Here is an 18,879-nt window from a genome sequence, read left to right as displayed (position 1 = left end):
CCTGATCGAAATTTTAGATAGCATCATGGTATCTTTGGGTACTAAAGAAATTTGAAAAGCTGCTTCTGACTTGATATTTGGCGTGGAAATACTTTTCAAAGTGGCAGTAAAAGGTGTCTGCATGCATGCTCAACCTGAACTGCTTGGTCCAGACTCTTAATTTCCAATTTTCTTATCAACAAGCAAGAACATTCATGCTGAATTATGGCTTTCTTCAAAGTAGATGGCTGAATATTGGGATGAGTTGATGAGAGTATGTTGCCCCAAAGTGTGATTTGATTGCTTTATTTGTACCTGAGAGCCTGGGATTTAAGGGAGAGCTTTCAGTAGTCCTCATTGCTCCTTGTCCCTTTTCATGATGAACAACAACAAAAAAAAAAACACCTTCCCCCCCCCCAAAAAACCCCCAGGATATAGTAAAATCAACAAACTGGAACATACAACTAGCAAAATATGTAGATTGGCCTTGTCCAATCTGGTACCCCAAAAATGTTGGACCAGAACCCTCTAATTACCCAACCAAAATGAGTATAGTGGATGGAAGTTACAAACCTAATACATCTGGTGTATACCATATTGGGGATGGCTGATGAGCTTAATAACTGAATGTTTGTTGCAAGTACAAATTTAGATTTAAAAACACATGTGCATACCAGCATGCAATGTTTTTGATACCCAGGCCTTGATGAGAGAAAAACCTAGTGCTGCCTATTTTGCTAAATTAGTTAGAAAGAACTGGAAGAATTTGAAAAACAAAATGAAAGAAAAATGTTTTTGAAGAGTTCATTTGAAAAACACTGGGTAAGAGATTTCCACCAAGGCTCTTCATAAAGTGGGATAACGGAATGTTACAACTTCAGTTTGCAGGTTCTACTTGAGTGAAAATCCTGTTTTGTTATATCCTTCAACTTTAATTTTGGTCTAAATTGGCTTGGAGAGCTCTGTCTATGCCTCCTTTCTGACTCGGGTTGAAATGTTCTAGGCACTGTGAATGGAGTGTGAAATAAACAAGTTGTTGAGGCCGCTCAGTGGCAGGAGTGTGATGCTCCTTCAGTGAATGTGTCTGGTTCTTTATTTCTCAAGGGAATTGTTTGGATGAGAAGAGTTCTCAGCAAAGCAATTATGTTTTGGAAGAAGCAAAATGGGTTTCTGAAGTTACTACAGAGTATGTAGTAACAACTTTTTAAAAAGTCTACAACTTTTTAAAGCAGCTGTGTCTTCATGGGTTGCATGACTGCTTTAAAGAGTTGAAAATAGGTGTAACTTTCATGATCTGTTTCCTCCGAAGCACTTGTTTGAAACAGCATTTCACTATTAGAAAGATATTGACTAGGATGGAAATTAGTGGATTTTCACTCTACAGTTTGGCTGCTAATTTGCTAAAACATGCATTGCTGCCTTAGAAGGAAAATTTGCAAAGCTTTGTGCAAGGAAAACTGAAGAATGGAGGATAGTGGTTTCACACATCATGCTAGTCTATGGTTTACTTAATTGTTTTAAGTAACTGTCTTCACACAAAATTCTAAACCATGAGCCACAATTTACACACACAATAAATGGATTCGCTTAATGTCTTAATCCAAAGCTAGCCAATTCAATTATGGCTTAGTGTGATCCCAGCTGCATTTATTGTCTTGAGTCATATAGGTAGTCCTTCACATATGACCAGAACTGAAACCAGAATTCCCATCAATAAATGATGTTATTAAATGAGTTGTGCTCGATTTTCCTACCTTTTCTGCTGTGGTCATTAAGTGAATCATGTTAAATAAATCCAACTTCCCCATCTACTTTGCTTGTCAAAAGCCCCCTGGGAAGATTCCAAATGGTGATCACATGTCCCTGTGATGTTGCAATCATGATAAATATATGCCAGTGCCCAAATTTTGATCAGGTGACTGCAGGGATGTTGTGACGGTTACATGTATCGGGACCATCTATAAGTCATTTTTCAGTGCTTTTGTCACTTTAAATAGTTGTAAATTGAGGATTACCTAAATAATAAAATTAAGGCATCAGTTTGTGTCCCAGTTTCTAGTAGCTGACAATTCTGTCTATCCAGAATTATAAAGTACTCGGCTCTTATTCTCTACAGACAGGAAGAAAGAGCCGGGCTCATCTGATATAATGTTCCCTGCTTGGAGGCAATTTTTAATCACATTGGTGTTTATTTGCTGCATAATGGCCTCTTTTGATCAGTACCACCTGGGGCCTTTGCTCAACTATACAGAGATTGCTCTTATTAGTCTGGATGCCTCTCTATTCTTACAGGCTTTTGATGTCCTGAGTATCTCGTATGTAGAGCTGGCTCAGTAAAATGGGTGCTATCAGTGCCCAGAAAATTTTGGCTGGGAGCTAGATTCTCAAATTGGGTGACCTGTCCAAGCAAGATTATGATTAATGGCAGGTGTCCTCTGAATAAGTAATTCAAATCCAACTTGTTCATTTTTGCCTAGTGCCTGCTGACTGTAGCAAAGGGAGGAAGCATGTTTGCATTTGGATGGGCAAAGGTACAAATTTATCAGCTGTCTTTTGGCTGCCTCTTCCCAAATTGGCTAATTACATGAGATTAATGCTTAGAAGCAGCAGTTCCCTCTCTTCTAGCACCATCTGCTCTCCTGTATGAGGTCTGTTATTATTTGCCAATGTCTGGATTCTGTTTTGTAGGTTTGACCCTGACTATAGGAATAAGAGTACCGTCTACATTGAGAGGCGAAGGCTTTGCTGAAAGGTTCAAATGGAAGGAATTGTTTATGGGAAAGGATATAATGTAGGAATGTATTTTTTTAAGCGCTGTTGGTTTTCAAAGTTGTAAATCTGCAAAATGCTCATAGCACTTAAACAATGAAACTACTATAATACTTGACTATTTTTGTCTCCAACATGCTTTTTCAATCTTACCTGTTTTCCTCGTATTGCTTTGCCTATTATGGAGAAGTTTTCCCTCCCAATAATTCTACGTAGGAGTGATCCAAATGTGAAAGTTGAGCAAATTAATATGAAATGCTTTTGAAAAATAGTTAGATTGTGACTTTTTAGGGATAACTTGTTAGATGATGGACAATATACAGAGTTTAGATTTAATCCATTATTCAAGTCATAAAATTAAAACCATATCTTTAAATAATTCATTGTAATGGAGCATAGGTAAGGAATACAAGCAGGTTGAGTGCCAAGTTGTTAATATCTGTTCTATTTAAGAACATATTTGCTGATAAGCTGTTTGATCTAGAATATAAAAAAAATCTCAGGCAAAATTGATGGGCATTGTGAAATCATCAAATGTCCTAAAAATGTTCCTTTTCCTTACCATGTGAAATTAGCATAGATATAATTTAAAATAATTATCTGAAACACAATCACATTAAGATTCTCAGATGCTGCATAATTAATTTAAAATCATTGCCTACTGAGATATATTAATGGCATGTGTCATCTTGCACTAATATTATCATTCTTTATCAGTAAGATTCCTTGCCCTATTTGATAGATTTGATGCTGATGATTAGGGAGTTGTGTAGCTAACTATACAACCACAGCATTCCAAATTGGGGAAAACTGATATAGGACATGGAGTCCTAATTTATCATTGAGGTAGTGATAATGAAATTCTCTTGAATTAAAAGTGAAAGACCTGTAAAATAAAGAACCATGGTGATTTGTGGATTCTGCCTGAGGAAAGTGTAAAAGGGTATGGGCTCTTCAAGAAATGGTGACTCAAAACCTTTAGGCTGCTCTCTGTAGATGTGTAGGGTCATTGACCAAAGAAAATTGCAGAAAGAAAATTGAATTGACCTGAGCTAGAAAATCTGCTTAGCATTTTAAAGTGCCTAAACTGCTTGAAAAAGGAATTTTTGTAAGATTAGCTGTAGAGTCTCAAGTGTGAACTGAAGCCTTCGGAAAAGGATCAGAACTTTTCTGGCCTTGTGGAATCTGCTTGCAACAACTCAGGTAGCTCTTGGCTAGATCCAAATTAGCTGTGTCCCAATGTTATTTTTTTCCTGTGAGAGATAACCCTTTCCACAGAAGGATATTGTTTTTCTGAATCTCTTTTGTCTCTTCCCAATTCTAGTTTAGGCTGTCCATTTCCCTCAGGGCTTAAAGCTTTGTTGGCAAGTCACTAGATAGTGACAAAGGAGACTGACTTGCCACAGTTTCCCCAGGGATCTGGAATATTGTTGCTGGGGCTTGCACTGCAGTTGCTAAGGAACCTCCTTTTGAGGCACCACTGGGATGGCAGTGGAAAGGCCAGATTGCTGCTGTGAGATGAAACAACAGCCCTTGGCTTTTGTGGAAGTGCCATAGTGGGTTCCTGGAAGCAGTTTTGCTGTAACCCTTCAGGTGGGCTGGTTTCATCTTGCAGTCCTACTGCTGGAATGAAATCTCTTTTTCTGATAGCTACCTCTTTTAAACCCTCTGGATTTCCCTTCATTTCTGAAGATTTTGGGAGATTTTTGAGATCTGGATGTGAATGATCAAGGGAAAAAAGGCAGCTATTTGAAATATGTCTATTATAGTGCAACAAGATTTAGAAGCCCCAACACTATGATTACTACAACTACTAGGAGGTTATGTGATTTTTTATTCGCTGAGGTGCATTTGTTTCTGAACTGTAGATCTAAATGTTTGGTGTTTTTTTTAAAAAAGTGAACATAAAAGCATTTCAGAGAATGAACACAATATCAGTGAGTTTTCCAAATCCACTATTTAATTTATAATAAGAATTTAAATTTTATTTTTTTTAAAGACTGCCATTTCTTAACTTTACAGCTTCAAATAGCATATCAGATTTCTCCTAATTATTGTACAGTTTATGTATTAAGTGCTGTTTTTTAAAAGAATGTGCTGTCTGCCAATTTGGTGTAAAATTAAATATACCTCTGTAATAAACAATATAGAGAGGCAGTTTGGTGTAGTGGTTAAGGCACTACACTAGAAATTAGGAAATTTCTAGTCCTGCCTTAGGCACAAAGCCAGCTTGGAGACTTTGGGCCAGTCAGCCCCTCATTCCTAGGAAGTAGGCAAGGGCAAACCATTTCCAAACTCTTGCCAAGAAAACTGCTAGGACTAGTCCAGGCAGTTGTCAAAAGTCAACATTGACTCAAAAGCATTAATAAAATAAACAATATGGCTTATCCATAGCTTCCAAATCTTCTGAAAAGCTATGGCTTCTTCGAAACATTGATCTGGATTTTATAGATAGCTTTGCTATTGCTACTGATGTAATTGCTATGTACACTTATTCTATATATTGAGTGTACAAGTACACTTAGTAAATATGTTGTCAGTTATGTTGACCAACACTAAATGATTTCAATTAAAATTATGATCATAGAACTTGCCACAAATCTTTTGCAATGCACAATGTTGACATGATTTATTTCCCTAGAAATTTAAAACCACAAGCCTCTTTGTACTGTACTATAAAAACATCACATGGCAATTATCAAATACTGCAAAATTCATTTCAGACACCAAACAACATTGGATGTTAAATAAGCCAGTATAAAGTATCTGAAGAAAATTTGAGAAGTCCTTGAAGAATAAAATACTGTATATTTTTTCCTGAACATTCATAAACAGTAAATAGGAATGATTTTTTCCATGCACAATGTCCACAGAGCAAACAACCTATGTTTCTTTCCAGTTTGTTTTTTAAGCTGAGCTGCATTTTTATTTCAGAATATAGGATTCTATCTTATGTGTGCATATAAATCTGATTATACAAAACATACTTAATTCTTGAGTTATATGAAAAGTTATGTAATTCTTTGCTATTAAACTGATAATCAGCTGCTTAAAATATTTCCCCTGTGGACTTCCTCATACCATCTCCCTGTTCACCAACACTTTTTTTTTCTTAAGAAAAAAAGCAAGTTTGACCGCATTATGGATTGAACAGATCAGCAGGAGATAGTGAAGCTACCCTGTTTCTTGCAGAAGATATAAATGAAAAGTCTCTTACTGTTTGTGAAACACATTTTAGAGAAGCAGCTGAGACTGGCATTTCTTTTGGTAGCCAGGTCATACTTTCATTTCACACTGGCATCCTGTTACTAAAAGTGGCTGCTGATGTATCCACTATATGGCCTTTAACAAAGTTGATAGCAGAGGGAACAGCTGGGATAACTTATAGTGCTTTCACTGCCCACCCCCACCCAGCCACGCCTAATATGCTTATTTCCTGTAAGTGAAATAAAAACCTGAAAGAAAATGGAAGTTATATTATTTTAAGAAACCATGTTATAAATAAGCCAATAATATGTAGCTTTTCTCTTGCTTTGTATTTGCAGTGAATAGGGTTACAAGGGGAACATAATTATAAAATGAGTCTCAGAAATAGACTTGATTGTCCAGTGCTATCTGTTTGGAATCTGTAGAACTTCCATTCATGGACACTTTCCAAGTTGCAGTTTTGATTTTTTAATCAACTTTTTATATATGGTAGCCCAATGAACCCTGGGTTCTCCCCATGAAAATAATTGCTGTGATGGCTGTTGGTTCAGTAATACTAGCTATATCATTTGGGTTGGAAACAACAACCTGTCGGAGTGATGATGAAGCTGGAAGTCAGGAGAGTGTAGATTATATGGCTTGTCTACACTTTCTAAGTTAGCCTGCCACCCTAGGATGTGGAAGATATTATCCCCTATCACTGTTGGAATAAACCTAGTGAAGGGAGAAAGTACAGTATCTTAATCTTTGTTCTACGGTTTAGGCAGCAAAACGTCTTAGAATAGTTCTGCCTGGATACTTTTACAATATACACAGAAGCTTTAGTTGAGTTCATGTCATCAAAAGGTCTTAAATTGTGTCAGAGTATCCAGGTTCAATTATTGAATTGCTTTTGAAAGGACACGGATCTCAGTGTTAGCTGTTGAGGAAGAGGTAGTACTGGTACCGTATCTGTTTTCTGAGTTGGTCTAAATTGGCAACATCAGTTAATTATCTTTGATTTGAAACTGAGTTCTACTATACAGATAATCCTTGACTTATAACCACAACTGGGATCAGAATTGTTGCTAAGCGATGCAGTTAAGTAGTGCCCAATGTTATGATCTTTTTTATCATAGCAATTAAATCATATGGTCATTAAGTGAATCCAGCTTCCTCTATTGATTTTGTCAGAAGCTCCCTGAGAAGATTGAAATGGCTGCATCTGTCATAAATACATGCCAGTTGCTAAGTGCCCAAATTTTGATCACGTCTCAAAGACACTGCACATAAGTGAAAGGACTGGTTGTATATCACTTTTTTCAGTGACATACAGTGTTGTAACTTTTAATAGTTGTTAAATGGTTATAAATCAAAGGCTAACTGTAAACTTCTACCATATTATACATTGTCCTTGTTTAGTCCTTTGACTTGAATAGTATAGGGTCTCCTGCTAGAGCAGGGGGTCAAGAACTAGAAGATCTTTAAGGCCCCTTCTAACTCCCGTTATTCTGACAGTGATGAAAACAACATTATGACAAAATCTTGCACTTACGTTCATTGCAAATTTATAAAGCAAAGAAAAACTGAAGTGAGATCATAGCTGTAAGGGGTGCAAGCGCTTCGGATCCCTTCCATAAGAGGTGATGGGATCGAGAGAGACCAACTCCTTTTGCTTGATAGCTAGAGGGCAGGCAAAATCTTTCCTACAGGGAAGCGGTTTTAAGAGCCCCCGCCAGGAAAAAGAAAAACAGAAAGTAGCAATTGCTGGGAAAGAGGAAGAGGAAAGGGCAAGTGCGATTGTGTGGCGCCGTTGGCTTCCACCTCCCTCCGAAAACTTGAATGGAAACTCGGCGCTGGGTCGAGAAAAGAGACGGGGGCAGAGCCGCGGCGTCACCTACGCAGCGCGGTTCAGGTAGGGGCAGCGAGGCACCTGCGGGGCGGAGTCTGCCCAGGCCGGACCGGCAGTTTCGCCTGCGTGTCGTCTCAAGGGCCTCGAAGCGACAGCCGCGAGTCCCGCTTCTGAGCTGGCTTGGTTCGCGCCCTCCAGCATGGCTCTGGAAAGCGACAAGAGGAGGACGAGGTAAGGCGGCGGGCGAAGCGGCTGAGTGCTGAAAGCTCTGTCTCCATCTCGTCTTCCGCCCCCCGCTTCCTTTTCTTCCTCTGGCGAGGGGAGCGCTTTGCTTCGCCCGCTTCAGGTATCCGCAATGCAGAGTCACTCCCGGGCGGGCGACGAGGGCCACGAAGCCGAAGAAAGCGTTCTCTCACACCGGAGACACGAACGTGGCTCTAAGCGGGCGAGGACGAAGGGGGTGAAGCGCGGGTTTCCGGGCCCCTCCCGTTGAGCCAGGCCCGTCTTGCGAAGATGGCTCCGGCTCGAGGAGGCGTCGGGCAGCCCGAGGCGATGGAGCATCCCCGCTCCTCTCCCTCGACGGGGAGAGCCCCACTTCCCAAGCTGCGACCAGCCCCGGAGACAGAGGAGCCCCCAAGCGCCGCTCCTCTTCCCCACCAGTGCTGGGTCTTGGGAAAAGAAACGCAGCCTCGGTCCCCGCGAGAGAAACCAAAGTCTGGCATCCGTACGGAGGAAAGGTTTATTAAGCCGATAGAAAGTTTGCAAAATGGGCGCTCCCCCTTTGGGCGGATTACTAGCAGCTGGCAGTGGACTAGGCGTAGGAACCCTACCCTCCGGCGATGGTAGGTTTGGGGAGGGATAGGATGGGCGCGGGAGATGGCTGGGAGAGATGTAGGGGGTCCTTGGGAGGGGACGCCGGAAGAAGACCAGCGCTGTCCCGGAGCCGCCAGGGACTTGCTGATCTCGTCCCCATCCAACTTTTCAGGATCTTTCGTCTCCCTCCCCTCCCTATCCCGTTCCAGACTAGAGGGTGGGAATTGCGATAGGGATTTAACCAATCCAGACAACTGACATTTGAGCAGTTAAATACTGAGCTTATTTCTAACCTTTCCCAAACCCAAGTGAAATCTGCTTCAGTTATGCTCCTGAGGAGTTTGCAAATAATTACACCTATAAACTTTCCATTCTGAAAAATCTAATCATATAATGGAAGGCAACTGTCTTGTCATATCTGCATCCCTAAAAGAAGTTCAATTTCAAATACCTGAAATTGAAAAATCTGCCTGCTGAAGTCTAAAATTGAAAGTTGAATTTTAAAGCACTGTATTTCATTATTTCCTTCCATTTATCCCCATGATAACAATTTGAGAGGCAATTGAGCTAAAGAAGAGTAATTGGCCCCAAATCTATCAATAGCTGTGAACCTAAGTCTATTTAGTCATAGCCCAGCCCCTTTATTCACTCTGACACATTGGCATCAGCATAGTAGAAAGTGTTAGAGGCAGACCCATTTTCTCTACCTGTGATACACAGGTATTGTCACCCTTCTGAACTAGAACAGCCGCTCTTACATGGAGTACGCCAGAAACCAATTTAAATCAGCATTCTAGTTCTAATAATGGTCACCCACATGTCCCAGCAACTTCCCAAGTTGATTGTGCCAGTGCAGGACTGTAAGTAGAACTCTTAGGGCAAAACTCTCAGGTGGGTCCCCATCCCAATTTTAACTGATTTTTAATAGAATTAAAAATTAACCTGCAGAAAAAAAATCAAGAAATAAGGTACCACCCAAGTTTGGAGTGAGCTCCCTCTTCCGGAGCTGTGGTAACGAAAAAGATATAGTGCTTACCCTCTGAATAAGGAAGTGATCAGCATTAGTTTAAGTTCACTGAATCAATGGTGATTAGGTGGATTTATGATACTACTGCTATAATAATAATTGTTACTAAATTCATCTGGATAAATAATTGATCACAGAGATGCAGCATGGGGCATGGCTTATTTCAGGACATGGCAACTCTGTTATTCTATTGCAGCTAGCATTCCACTGTTACTAACTTTAAACTTCCCCAAATTAAAGCAAAACAAATAAACTGAAAAAGTCAGAAAATTTTCTTATAGGATATATCAATTAACCTTTGCATAGAAAATCTGGTGTCTCTAATTCTTCAGGACTACAATTTCTACATTATTTGTTGGAGGAATCAAAGAAATTTAAATCCTACTTTTTAAAATTATTATCTTAAAATTACTATCCTTTGTAAAGCGAGTTGCTACTACTGCTTGCTTAGTTAGATTTATGTACCAAATTTCCTCCAGGAGCTCAAATCAGTGTGCACACCTCTTTTTTCTTCTCCACTTTTATCTCACAACCACCTGCCTTGGATCTTATTGATTCTATAGTTATTTAAAAGTGATTAATAACTCCTCTGTGAAATAGGTTAGAGTGAGAGGCAGAGTGACTGAACAAAAGTTCACCCTATCAACTTTTATTGGTGAGAATAGATTTGAATCAGGGTCTCCCAGGCTCATTCTTTACTCCGAAGAGATATAGTATGGTCTTTTGTTTTTAACAGACAACTTTCATAGTTTTCAAACTGAATTTGTTGTGCATCATGTACTTGGTTAATCAAGTTATAGATTATTCATCTAAGAACTTCTTCTTGTCCCCTAACACCCACATAAAATATATATGTAATGAAGGTGTAAATGCATTCAAACCTGTTGATGAAAGGGAGACAATTTTTTTTATAGTATTGGGTGCTTGCACAGAAGATTATGCCCTCTATGTGAACTGAAGCATGGCCTGGCTTTGTACATGCTGCATTTGCTAGTTACTGGGATGGTGACCACTTTCTAGTGGGAGTACTACTATATCTGGGCTGCAGAAATCATATAACTACTACCGGCATATGACAGCCTTTCTGTGTCTCTTTGCTTCCATATAAAGATCATCTCGATTTTGGTAGCCCAGACTGCCTGCCTGCCTGCCTCATAACTCAGTGCCAGTGGTAGTCCTGTTTAGTTCCTGCTGTTTGCTCCCATTGTTTATTGATAAATCACCTCACTGACTGAGTTGGTACACTCTCAATTTAGACTTGGTATTGTTTACAAAAACACAAAGTTGTCTATATTTTTCTGTGTCTCTCACAAGGAGGTGCACTTCTCCATGAAGCACATATGATAGATAACTACCTCTTAATTTAGTGTCATACATTTTTCTTGGATAAGTCAAATTGATATTGATACAGAACTTTGCTGCAGTTACTACATTGCAAAGTAAGTTCCTAGAGTCAAGGATGTGAGATTATTAATTGGTTATTTATCACCTAATAATATCACTTAATATTACTACCTAACATAATCATGAGAAACTGCAAAGTGCATTAAATCAATATTGATTATTGTGGGTGGTAATGTGACTGACAGGATCTTTATTAAGCTTGCAGTTTTGTTAACCTAAGAGCAAGGGTGTCAAAAATCCACCAATGGGTTTAGCCTGTGTTCCTGCCCAATCAGATCAAGTCAGCCAAAGTTGCAACACCTGTCCTGGGCTAGAGTGTCCCAGTCTCGACTTGATCTTGCCCAGTACAGATGTGCAAGTTTGACTCTTAGGCAGGTACAGTCTCCATTGGTGGATTTTTCCATTACAGACCACAGTTTTCTGAGCAGCACTGGATTCACCCTGGGGTTCAGTTTACTGTTCACTTTATCCCATTTTATTATTTAACTTGCTGGAGGAATAAGCTCTCTTCTTCCCATCCTAGTAACAACTTGAGGCAGAGGGAGGTTGTTCTCCACCCCTCCAACCCCCATTTCCCTTCCCATTCCTGGGTAGCTCTGGGATCAGGATTGCTCTGGGTCCCTAATATCGTCCCTTGCATGTTCATTGCATCCGTTTGTTTTCCCTCTGCGTTTATATGTCTTAACGGAGCCTGCGGCTGCAGCTCCGGTCCCCACACGTGTGCGCAGGCGAGGGAAGCCCCTTGGAGCCGGCATGCGTTCGGGAGCTCCGTTTGAAGAGTTTTTTGTCCTTTTCGGCTTTCCGGTGCTGCGGCTGCAGCTCCGGTGCCCTAAACAGCCGAATCTAATTGCTGCCTGGCTCTTTCGATCGCTGGGTGCAGTCCTCTACGAGGGTTCGTGTGCTCCAATGGCGGCTGCAAATCAGCTGTGAGGCGGCTGTTTGAAGAGGCATGCCTAATACAAGGGGGATTGCAGCCCCCTTGCTCAAACAATAGCGCGGTGTGATTTCAGGGTAGAGAATCGCCCCAAGCTTGGTGTTAACGGTGTTCTGAGCCACAGGGCCTCATCAATATTCTTCCAATGCTCGGACCTTGCCTCAGTCCCCTCACACGACCGCCATTTTGACAACAGATTCACCGGAGGAAGGAGTTCCTTCCTCCACCCCCCCCCCCGCATCCCTCTTCATCTTTATTGGATTCGAAGAGGACGACAGGATCAGGTACACAATAGTGGGGGAATCTAGGAGAATTTTCCAGGGGGTGTGTGGTAGCCATTTTGTTAATGGCTGCCATTTTGTGTGTCATTCAGGCCTTCATTTTTTCCCAGGGGTGGCCATTTTGTGGTTGACACAGGGCTTCTGCTTTCTATGTAGGGCTCTTAGGACACCATTTTGGATCTTTCCCTCAACACGATTACAAGGCCTGTCAGACCTCAGTCAGTATTTGATCTCCACAGCCACTCAGGTCTGTAATATATCTATTTCATAGCCTGCTTAACAGGATTGGTCCTATTCAGTTTACTCCTTTTTTCTTCCAGTGCATTTAACCTCCTTGGATTCAATTTCTGGGTTTTTGGTGTCTCCAGGTCTCCCTGAAAACCAGGATTACCCCATTGGGATCCTGGCCTAATCATATTAACAGCTCTATCTGGGTTCCAGGCATCCCCTATCGTGCGCCTGTTCTTATCCACATGAACAGCTCTGTCTGGATTCCAGGCGCCCCCTATCATGCATCTGTTCTTATCCACACAAACAGCTCTGTCTGGATACCAGGCGTCCCCTACCATGCGCCTGTTCTTATCCACACAATCAGCTATATCTGGATTCCAGGTGTCCCCTATAGTGTGCCTGTTCTTATCCAATCAATAACAATCTCTGGATACCAGGGGTCCTCTATCGTACTCCTGTATTACCTGAGAATGGAGGATACTAGGCCCTCCATAAAGGACGTCTTGCCATCCTCCTCAACTGCAAAACACCACAAATCCTCTAATCAAGAGGCTGCAGGTAAGATTTCGGCCAAGGCCAAGGCCAGGTCTACCTCAAAAACCTCCAAGGTAGCTGAAAAACAGGCCACCAGGAGACACCAAGCCCTAGAGAAGGAATTCTCTAAAGCACAGAAACTAGCCAGATTGGAGACCTCACAGGCCAAAGTGCCTTCCTTTGATGTACCCCTGGGGCCTTCTGCTTCTCCCCTGGGGCTGTGGTCGACAGGGGAACCTCTCCTATCTCCTGCACCGGGGGACACGGACCGGGTTCATCCCATCGCTCAGCCCTCCACTTCACAGGCTCAACATGTGGCCCCTGAAGCTACTTCACCCCTACTGCGGCCGGGCTTAGGCCAAGTGAACCGGTCTCCTTTCCCATAGAGTACCGCCTAGCTGAGATGATTGCACAGGTGGTAGAGCGCGCTCTTGAGGCCAGATTGCAAGTGACTACATCAGCCGTGGTCAACTCTCTACCCACTCACCAGCTGGCCAATGAGTCCTATCGTGCGCCTTCTTCCCCTTCTCAGTTCACTTACTCCAGGGACTCATCATCTCGTGAGTATGAGGCTGATCTGGAGATTTCGATGTCTGAGGAGGCACAACCTTCCCATTAGACACCATCACTTAGCGGTCTCTTTAACCCTTCTTTTTTTGTCCCCCTGCTTCGCAAGGCCACTTCCATGCTGGCAACTTCAGTTACTCCAGACTCAGAGGCGGATCCAAATTTCACCAAACCGTTAACAACACAATACCGCATTTCTTGCCCACCCATGTTCCTCAACGCGGTCCAAAAGCAGTGGGTATCCCCAGCCTCTTTTCCCCTTCCAAGTAGCAATGAGAAAAGGCTTTATAATGTGGCCCATTACCTGGAGGAGGCTCTGGAGGTGCCCGCGGTAGATGAACCTTTAGTCCCCTTGTGTCTCCAACTGTCATTCCTGGCGACCTTTCTGAGGCCCTCAAGGCTGAGGACTGTAAATGTGAGCTCTCTTCTCACAGAACAAATCAAGCTGCAGCGTGGGCTAGCAAAGAAGCTACCTCTGCATCATTTTTTAACAGGTCTGCTCTCCGCTGGCTTAGACAGTTTCAGGCCAGGATACCGGCGGAGGATATCCGCACGCATCAAGATCTAAGTAAGATGGTGGCGGTAACAGAATACGCTTCCGATGCCACCCTCCAGGCCGCCAGATTTTCCTCCAGACCCATGGCATCCAATGTCACTGGCCGCCGTATGCTCTGGTTGAAACACTGGCATGCTGATGCCAAGTCCAAATGGCGCTTATCAGCAGCCCCTTATCAGGGAGGAAAATTGTTTGGTGAAGCTCTGAATCCTTACCTCACTGAAAATAAGGATAAATGTAAGGTCCTCAATCACCTCCTTAAACCAACAGACAAACGTCCCAACACCTACTCAGTCCTTTCGCGCAGGAGCCAGATCCAACTATTCCCAGCCCAACCATTTTTCCCTATCAGGCAGGACAGACAGGACAGACAATCTGACAGACAGGTTTCCAGGTCCAGGCAACAATTTCAGAGCAAACGGCCCTTTTGTGGGAACAGCCACCCATTCCACCAATCCAGGTGACTCAGGAGGATCCTCCCATTGGGGGCAGACTCTCTCTCTTTGCCCGCCAGCGGGAAGCCACCACCATGGATGCAGGGGTCCTAAACACTGTGCGTCACAGACTGTCCCTGGAGTTCATCTCCAACCCCCCAAATTGCTTCATCTCTTGTCCCCAACTGAGAAATCCAACAAAGAAAAGACTCATGCGAGAGGCCATTCGTCACCTCTTAAAAATACGGGCCATAGAACTGGTGCCATTGGATCAGAGAGATCAGGGGTTTTACTCCATCCTCTTCATCATTCCCAAAGTGTCACGGGGATGGAGAGCCATCCTAGATCTAAAGGGATTAAACTATCATCTTGCATACCACAAATTCAAGATGCAAATGCTCCAATCCATCTTGGGAAGTGTAAAAAGGGGGGACTTCCTGACGTCCATCAACCTCACGGAAGCATACCTTCACATTCCCATCTCTCTCACCCACCGCCGGTTTCTACGATTTGCCCACAGGGGACACCATTATCAGTACAGGGCACTCCTGTTCGGTCTATCCTTGGCTCCGAGAGTCTTTACCAAGATCCTGGCGGTTCTAGCAGCTCACCTGAGAATGGTACCAGTCAGAATCCAGTGCTACCTGGACGACATTCTAATCCAGTCGTCGTCGATCCAGGCCGCTCAAGCAGATTTCGAACTGGTGCTAATGCTGCTCCAGAATCACGGGTTCTCGGTAAACTTTTCTAAGAGCCATATGATCCCCGCAACAAGGTTAATACACCTAGGGGCCATCATAGACACGGTGGAATGCCGGGTCTATTTATCCCAAGAACGCCGGGACAGCATCAGGAAGTTGATTCTCCAATTGCGCACGGATCGAACGGTAACTTTGGCCAGCCTCTCCCAATTACTGGGGAAGATGATCTCAGCCACTGCGATTGTACCTTGGGCCAGGCTCCACTCCAGGAACCTCCAGTGGTTCCTGCTCCCCTTCCAGAGACTGAACATCAGTTCCTCCAATCAAAGGGTGAGACTTCCGCTTCACGTCTCGCGATCCCTCACATGGTGGCTCTCGTCGGCCATGCTCAGGGTCCTACTTCAAGGAGCCTGATCGACTCACCCTTACGACCGATGCCAGCCTGTTCAGCTGGGGAGCGCACCTTCGCTCACAGTGGGCCCAGGGCCGTTGGTCCCGCTCCGACCTTCGGCACAATATCAACTGGCTGGAGCTCAGGGCCGTACACCTTGCCCTCCGCCACTTTCGCAGTACAGTAGCGAACCGTCACATTTTGGTCCTCACGGACAACATGGCTGCCAAGGCACACATGAACTGGTAAGGGGGCACCCGATCTCGTGAACTCTTTTTACTGAGGCACTCCTGCTGGGCTCCTGGGCAGAAGCCAACCTGGCCTCCATCAAGGCCGACCACATTTCAGGGGAGGCAAACACTCAGGCCAACTTCCTGAGCCGGGCGACGGTGGACCATTCGGAATGGTGCCTGCACCCGAGGATCTTCAGGGAGATCTGCTACCATTTCGGATTGCCAGTTCTAGACCTTTTTTCTTCCTTGACAAACGCTCATCTCCAGCGATTTTTTTCCTGCTTTTCATCTCCAGGGGCAGAACGAGTGGATGTTCTTCGGAGCCCATGGCCAGAGGGACTGCTTTATGCCTTCCCTCCTCTTCCTCTTCTTCCAGCGGTTGTCTGCAAGCTTCTTCGGGAGAAGGAAAGGTTCTTCTAGTGGCCCTGGACTGGCCACAGAGACCATGGTTCGCTGACCTCGTGAACCTCTCTCTAGCGGCCCCTCGGCCAGGTGTGTCATGGGCAAGCCACACCCACCCCAGCTCCACAAAGGCAAAAAACCTTGTGATATGACATAATACCTGACGCGATCGAGTTTGACACCTGTGTCTAAGAGCAAGGCTATGTTAGGATGTAAGATTTGAGGAATTCTTACATTGTAGAATTCATTGGATTTCTTTAAAGGGAAGATACAAACATACAACCTCCCCCCCCATGCTTGTTAAGCCATCTCTGGGCGCATGGGTCTCATCAACTCTGCTTCCCACTACTGCAACTTACTCTGCCATTTAACTGGCAGAAACTTGTTGTGGTCTAATTTACAACTTACCCAAGTCTTCTCTTGTCCAGGCAAAACATAAATAGTGCTTCCAAGCTTCCCTTGTAAGTTTATCTTTTAAGTCCCTTACTGGTCCCATGGACGTAACAGGTAGTCCTCAACTTAAAACTGCAACTGAGCCCATTTTTTTTTGTTGCTAAGTAAGAGATTTGTAAAGTGAGTTTTGCCATTTTGACGACCTTTCTTACCACAGATGTTAAGTGAATCCCTGCAGTTGTTAAGTTAATAACATGGGTGTTAAGTGAATCTGGCTTCCCCATTAACTTTGCTTGTCAGACGGTCACAAAATGGGATCACGTGATCCCTGGACCATCATAAATTTCTATCAATGCTACCTAGGATTGCATTTGCTATTTTTACAGCTGTACCACATTATATTCAGTCAGTGATCCATCAAGACACCCAAGATTGTTTTCATATATACAGCTGGCAAGGATCCTTTCTCCTATCCTACAATTATACCTTTAGGTTTTCCTACTCAAATTCAGAATACTGAATTTATTCTTGTTGAAATTCATTTTGATGTTATCTGCCAATTGTCAAGATTGCTATGAATCTTGATATTATCTCCTCCCCAAGACATTTGTACTTCCCATCTTTCCTTGTTCACAGATTTAATATTTTCTATTATACAAATTTTTATAAATATGTTGAACAGTATAGATATTAGACAGGATCTCTGAAAAATGCTTTCAACATGTCTCTTTTTAAGCTTGATGCAGAGCCAGTCATTTACATTGTTGGGTAAAATTATTGTCTTGGTTCTGTACCAATCTAATGGTAACATTTTCCAGTCCATCGTTTGTCATCTCCCCTATTGGGGTCTCATAAAAGACCATTAAATATTTTGCTAAAATGAAGATACATTATGCTCACTGCATGCTAACAGTAAACTAAACTCTGTTCCCCCCCCCCAAAAAAAATGTTGGTCTGGCATGACTTATTCTTAACAAACCTATGGCTCCTGCCAACAATACATTCTTCTCCAAATGCTCAGTGATCAGATACTTATTTATTTGTTGCAGAGTTTTGTCTGGTAATTGACATTAAGCTGACTAATCTAGATCTTCTTTTTTTAACCCCTTTTAAGGATTTCCCATTCTTCAATCTTTTAGCACTAGGCCCATCCCCTATGCTTTCCCAAACACCATAAAAAGTTGCTCCAAGATGATAAACTTCACAAACTTCTTTAGGATTTTAGATAATTTCGTTTGGGGGCCTATGGGCTCATTTATGTGTCCTTCTGGCCGCAGTATGAAGACTGCAAAAGCAATTTCCCTGCAAAAGCAATTTCCTTTCATAGTTTCTTGCTGTGCTGCAAAAGTTGGTGTTCTTCCAATTCTACCATCATAAGTGTTGGTGTTGATGGTTTAATCTGCAGCTGGTTGTTCTAAGATTAATTTAGACTTGGAGGCCTGTCCTTTCCTACTAACCATTTGAGGTATGTCCCATCTCTGATGTTTAGGGCCATTTGCTTTTTGGCAATGGGATAATCCTCCTCTATGGAAAAAGCCATCTCTCACATTGCTCTGTTTGACAACCTTTGATAAGAGAAGGAGGGGAAGCAAATCTTTTTGAGTATAAGTTCTTCTGGCATTGAAATATCCCACAGTCCCCTATGGAAAGTCCACTGTACCACAGGAATACCATCTGCAAAGGCACTTCCCCAAGATATTGCTGGCCATCACTCTTCTATGGTTTATGCTGCAGAGCCTAAACTGTGGAACTCTATACCAGGTGTCCAATACTGAATGAATAGACAACTAGAAATATATAACCTTGATATTTGTCAGAAATGGATTGTTGCTGATGTGAATAACAGCCTGCAATGGTTGTTTCAAGGTGTGCCATCTGTGTGCTGCTGCTATGTATCCAGGTGATATATCTTGTAGTCTTGGATGATATAGATGGAATTGCTTCTCTGGTTGGCTCTTGGTTCCACATAACTCTTCAGCTGGCACTAACGGGCAGCTTTTCTGCAAAATTGTGGCTTCCATTCTGCTTGGGTAGTAGGAGCAGTGGGGGAAGAGAAGGATGGTGATCAGGTCTTTGGGGGATGAATTTCCCTGGCACTCTCCCATGGAATGGCAATTGAAGAAATGTTTTCCTGATTTCTCTTCCCACAGGAGAACCACTACTTTGCTGCTGTTTCTTCAATGCTCAGACTC

General features: G+C 42.9%; 1 protein-coding gene across 5 annotated transcripts in view; it reads left to right on the top strand.

The window, feature by feature from the left end:
- Positions 1-1,174: 1,174 nt before the first annotated feature.
- Positions 1,175-18,879, top strand: part of LOC120318862 (tetratricopeptide repeat protein 39A-like) — a 60,516-nt gene continuing 42,811 nt past the window's right edge. For 3 of the 5 annotated variants that reach the window (XR_005559612.1, XM_039366975.1, XM_039366974.1), the window contains exon 1: positions 8,037-8,628. Coding sequence is in view for 3 of the 5 variants with exons in the window: in XM_039366975.1 (XP_039222909.1) it covers positions 8,300-8,628 (329 nt within the window). In the remaining 2 variants the exon portion in view is untranslated. The other 2 variants (XM_039366976.1, XR_005559613.1) reach the window with 2 other exon arrangements.

The sequence above is a fragment of the Crotalus tigris genome, unplaced genomic scaffold (genome assembly GCF_016545835.1).
Source record: "Crotalus tigris isolate CLP2741 ecotype Arizona unplaced genomic scaffold, ASM1654583v1 scf7180000020503.524756, whole genome shotgun sequence".
In the NCBI taxonomy this organism is placed as follows: Eukaryota; Metazoa; Chordata; class Lepidosauria; order Squamata; family Viperidae; genus Crotalus; species Crotalus tigris.
Note: the sequence above shows the minus strand (reverse complement) of the source record. Positions and strands in the feature narration are given on the sequence as shown.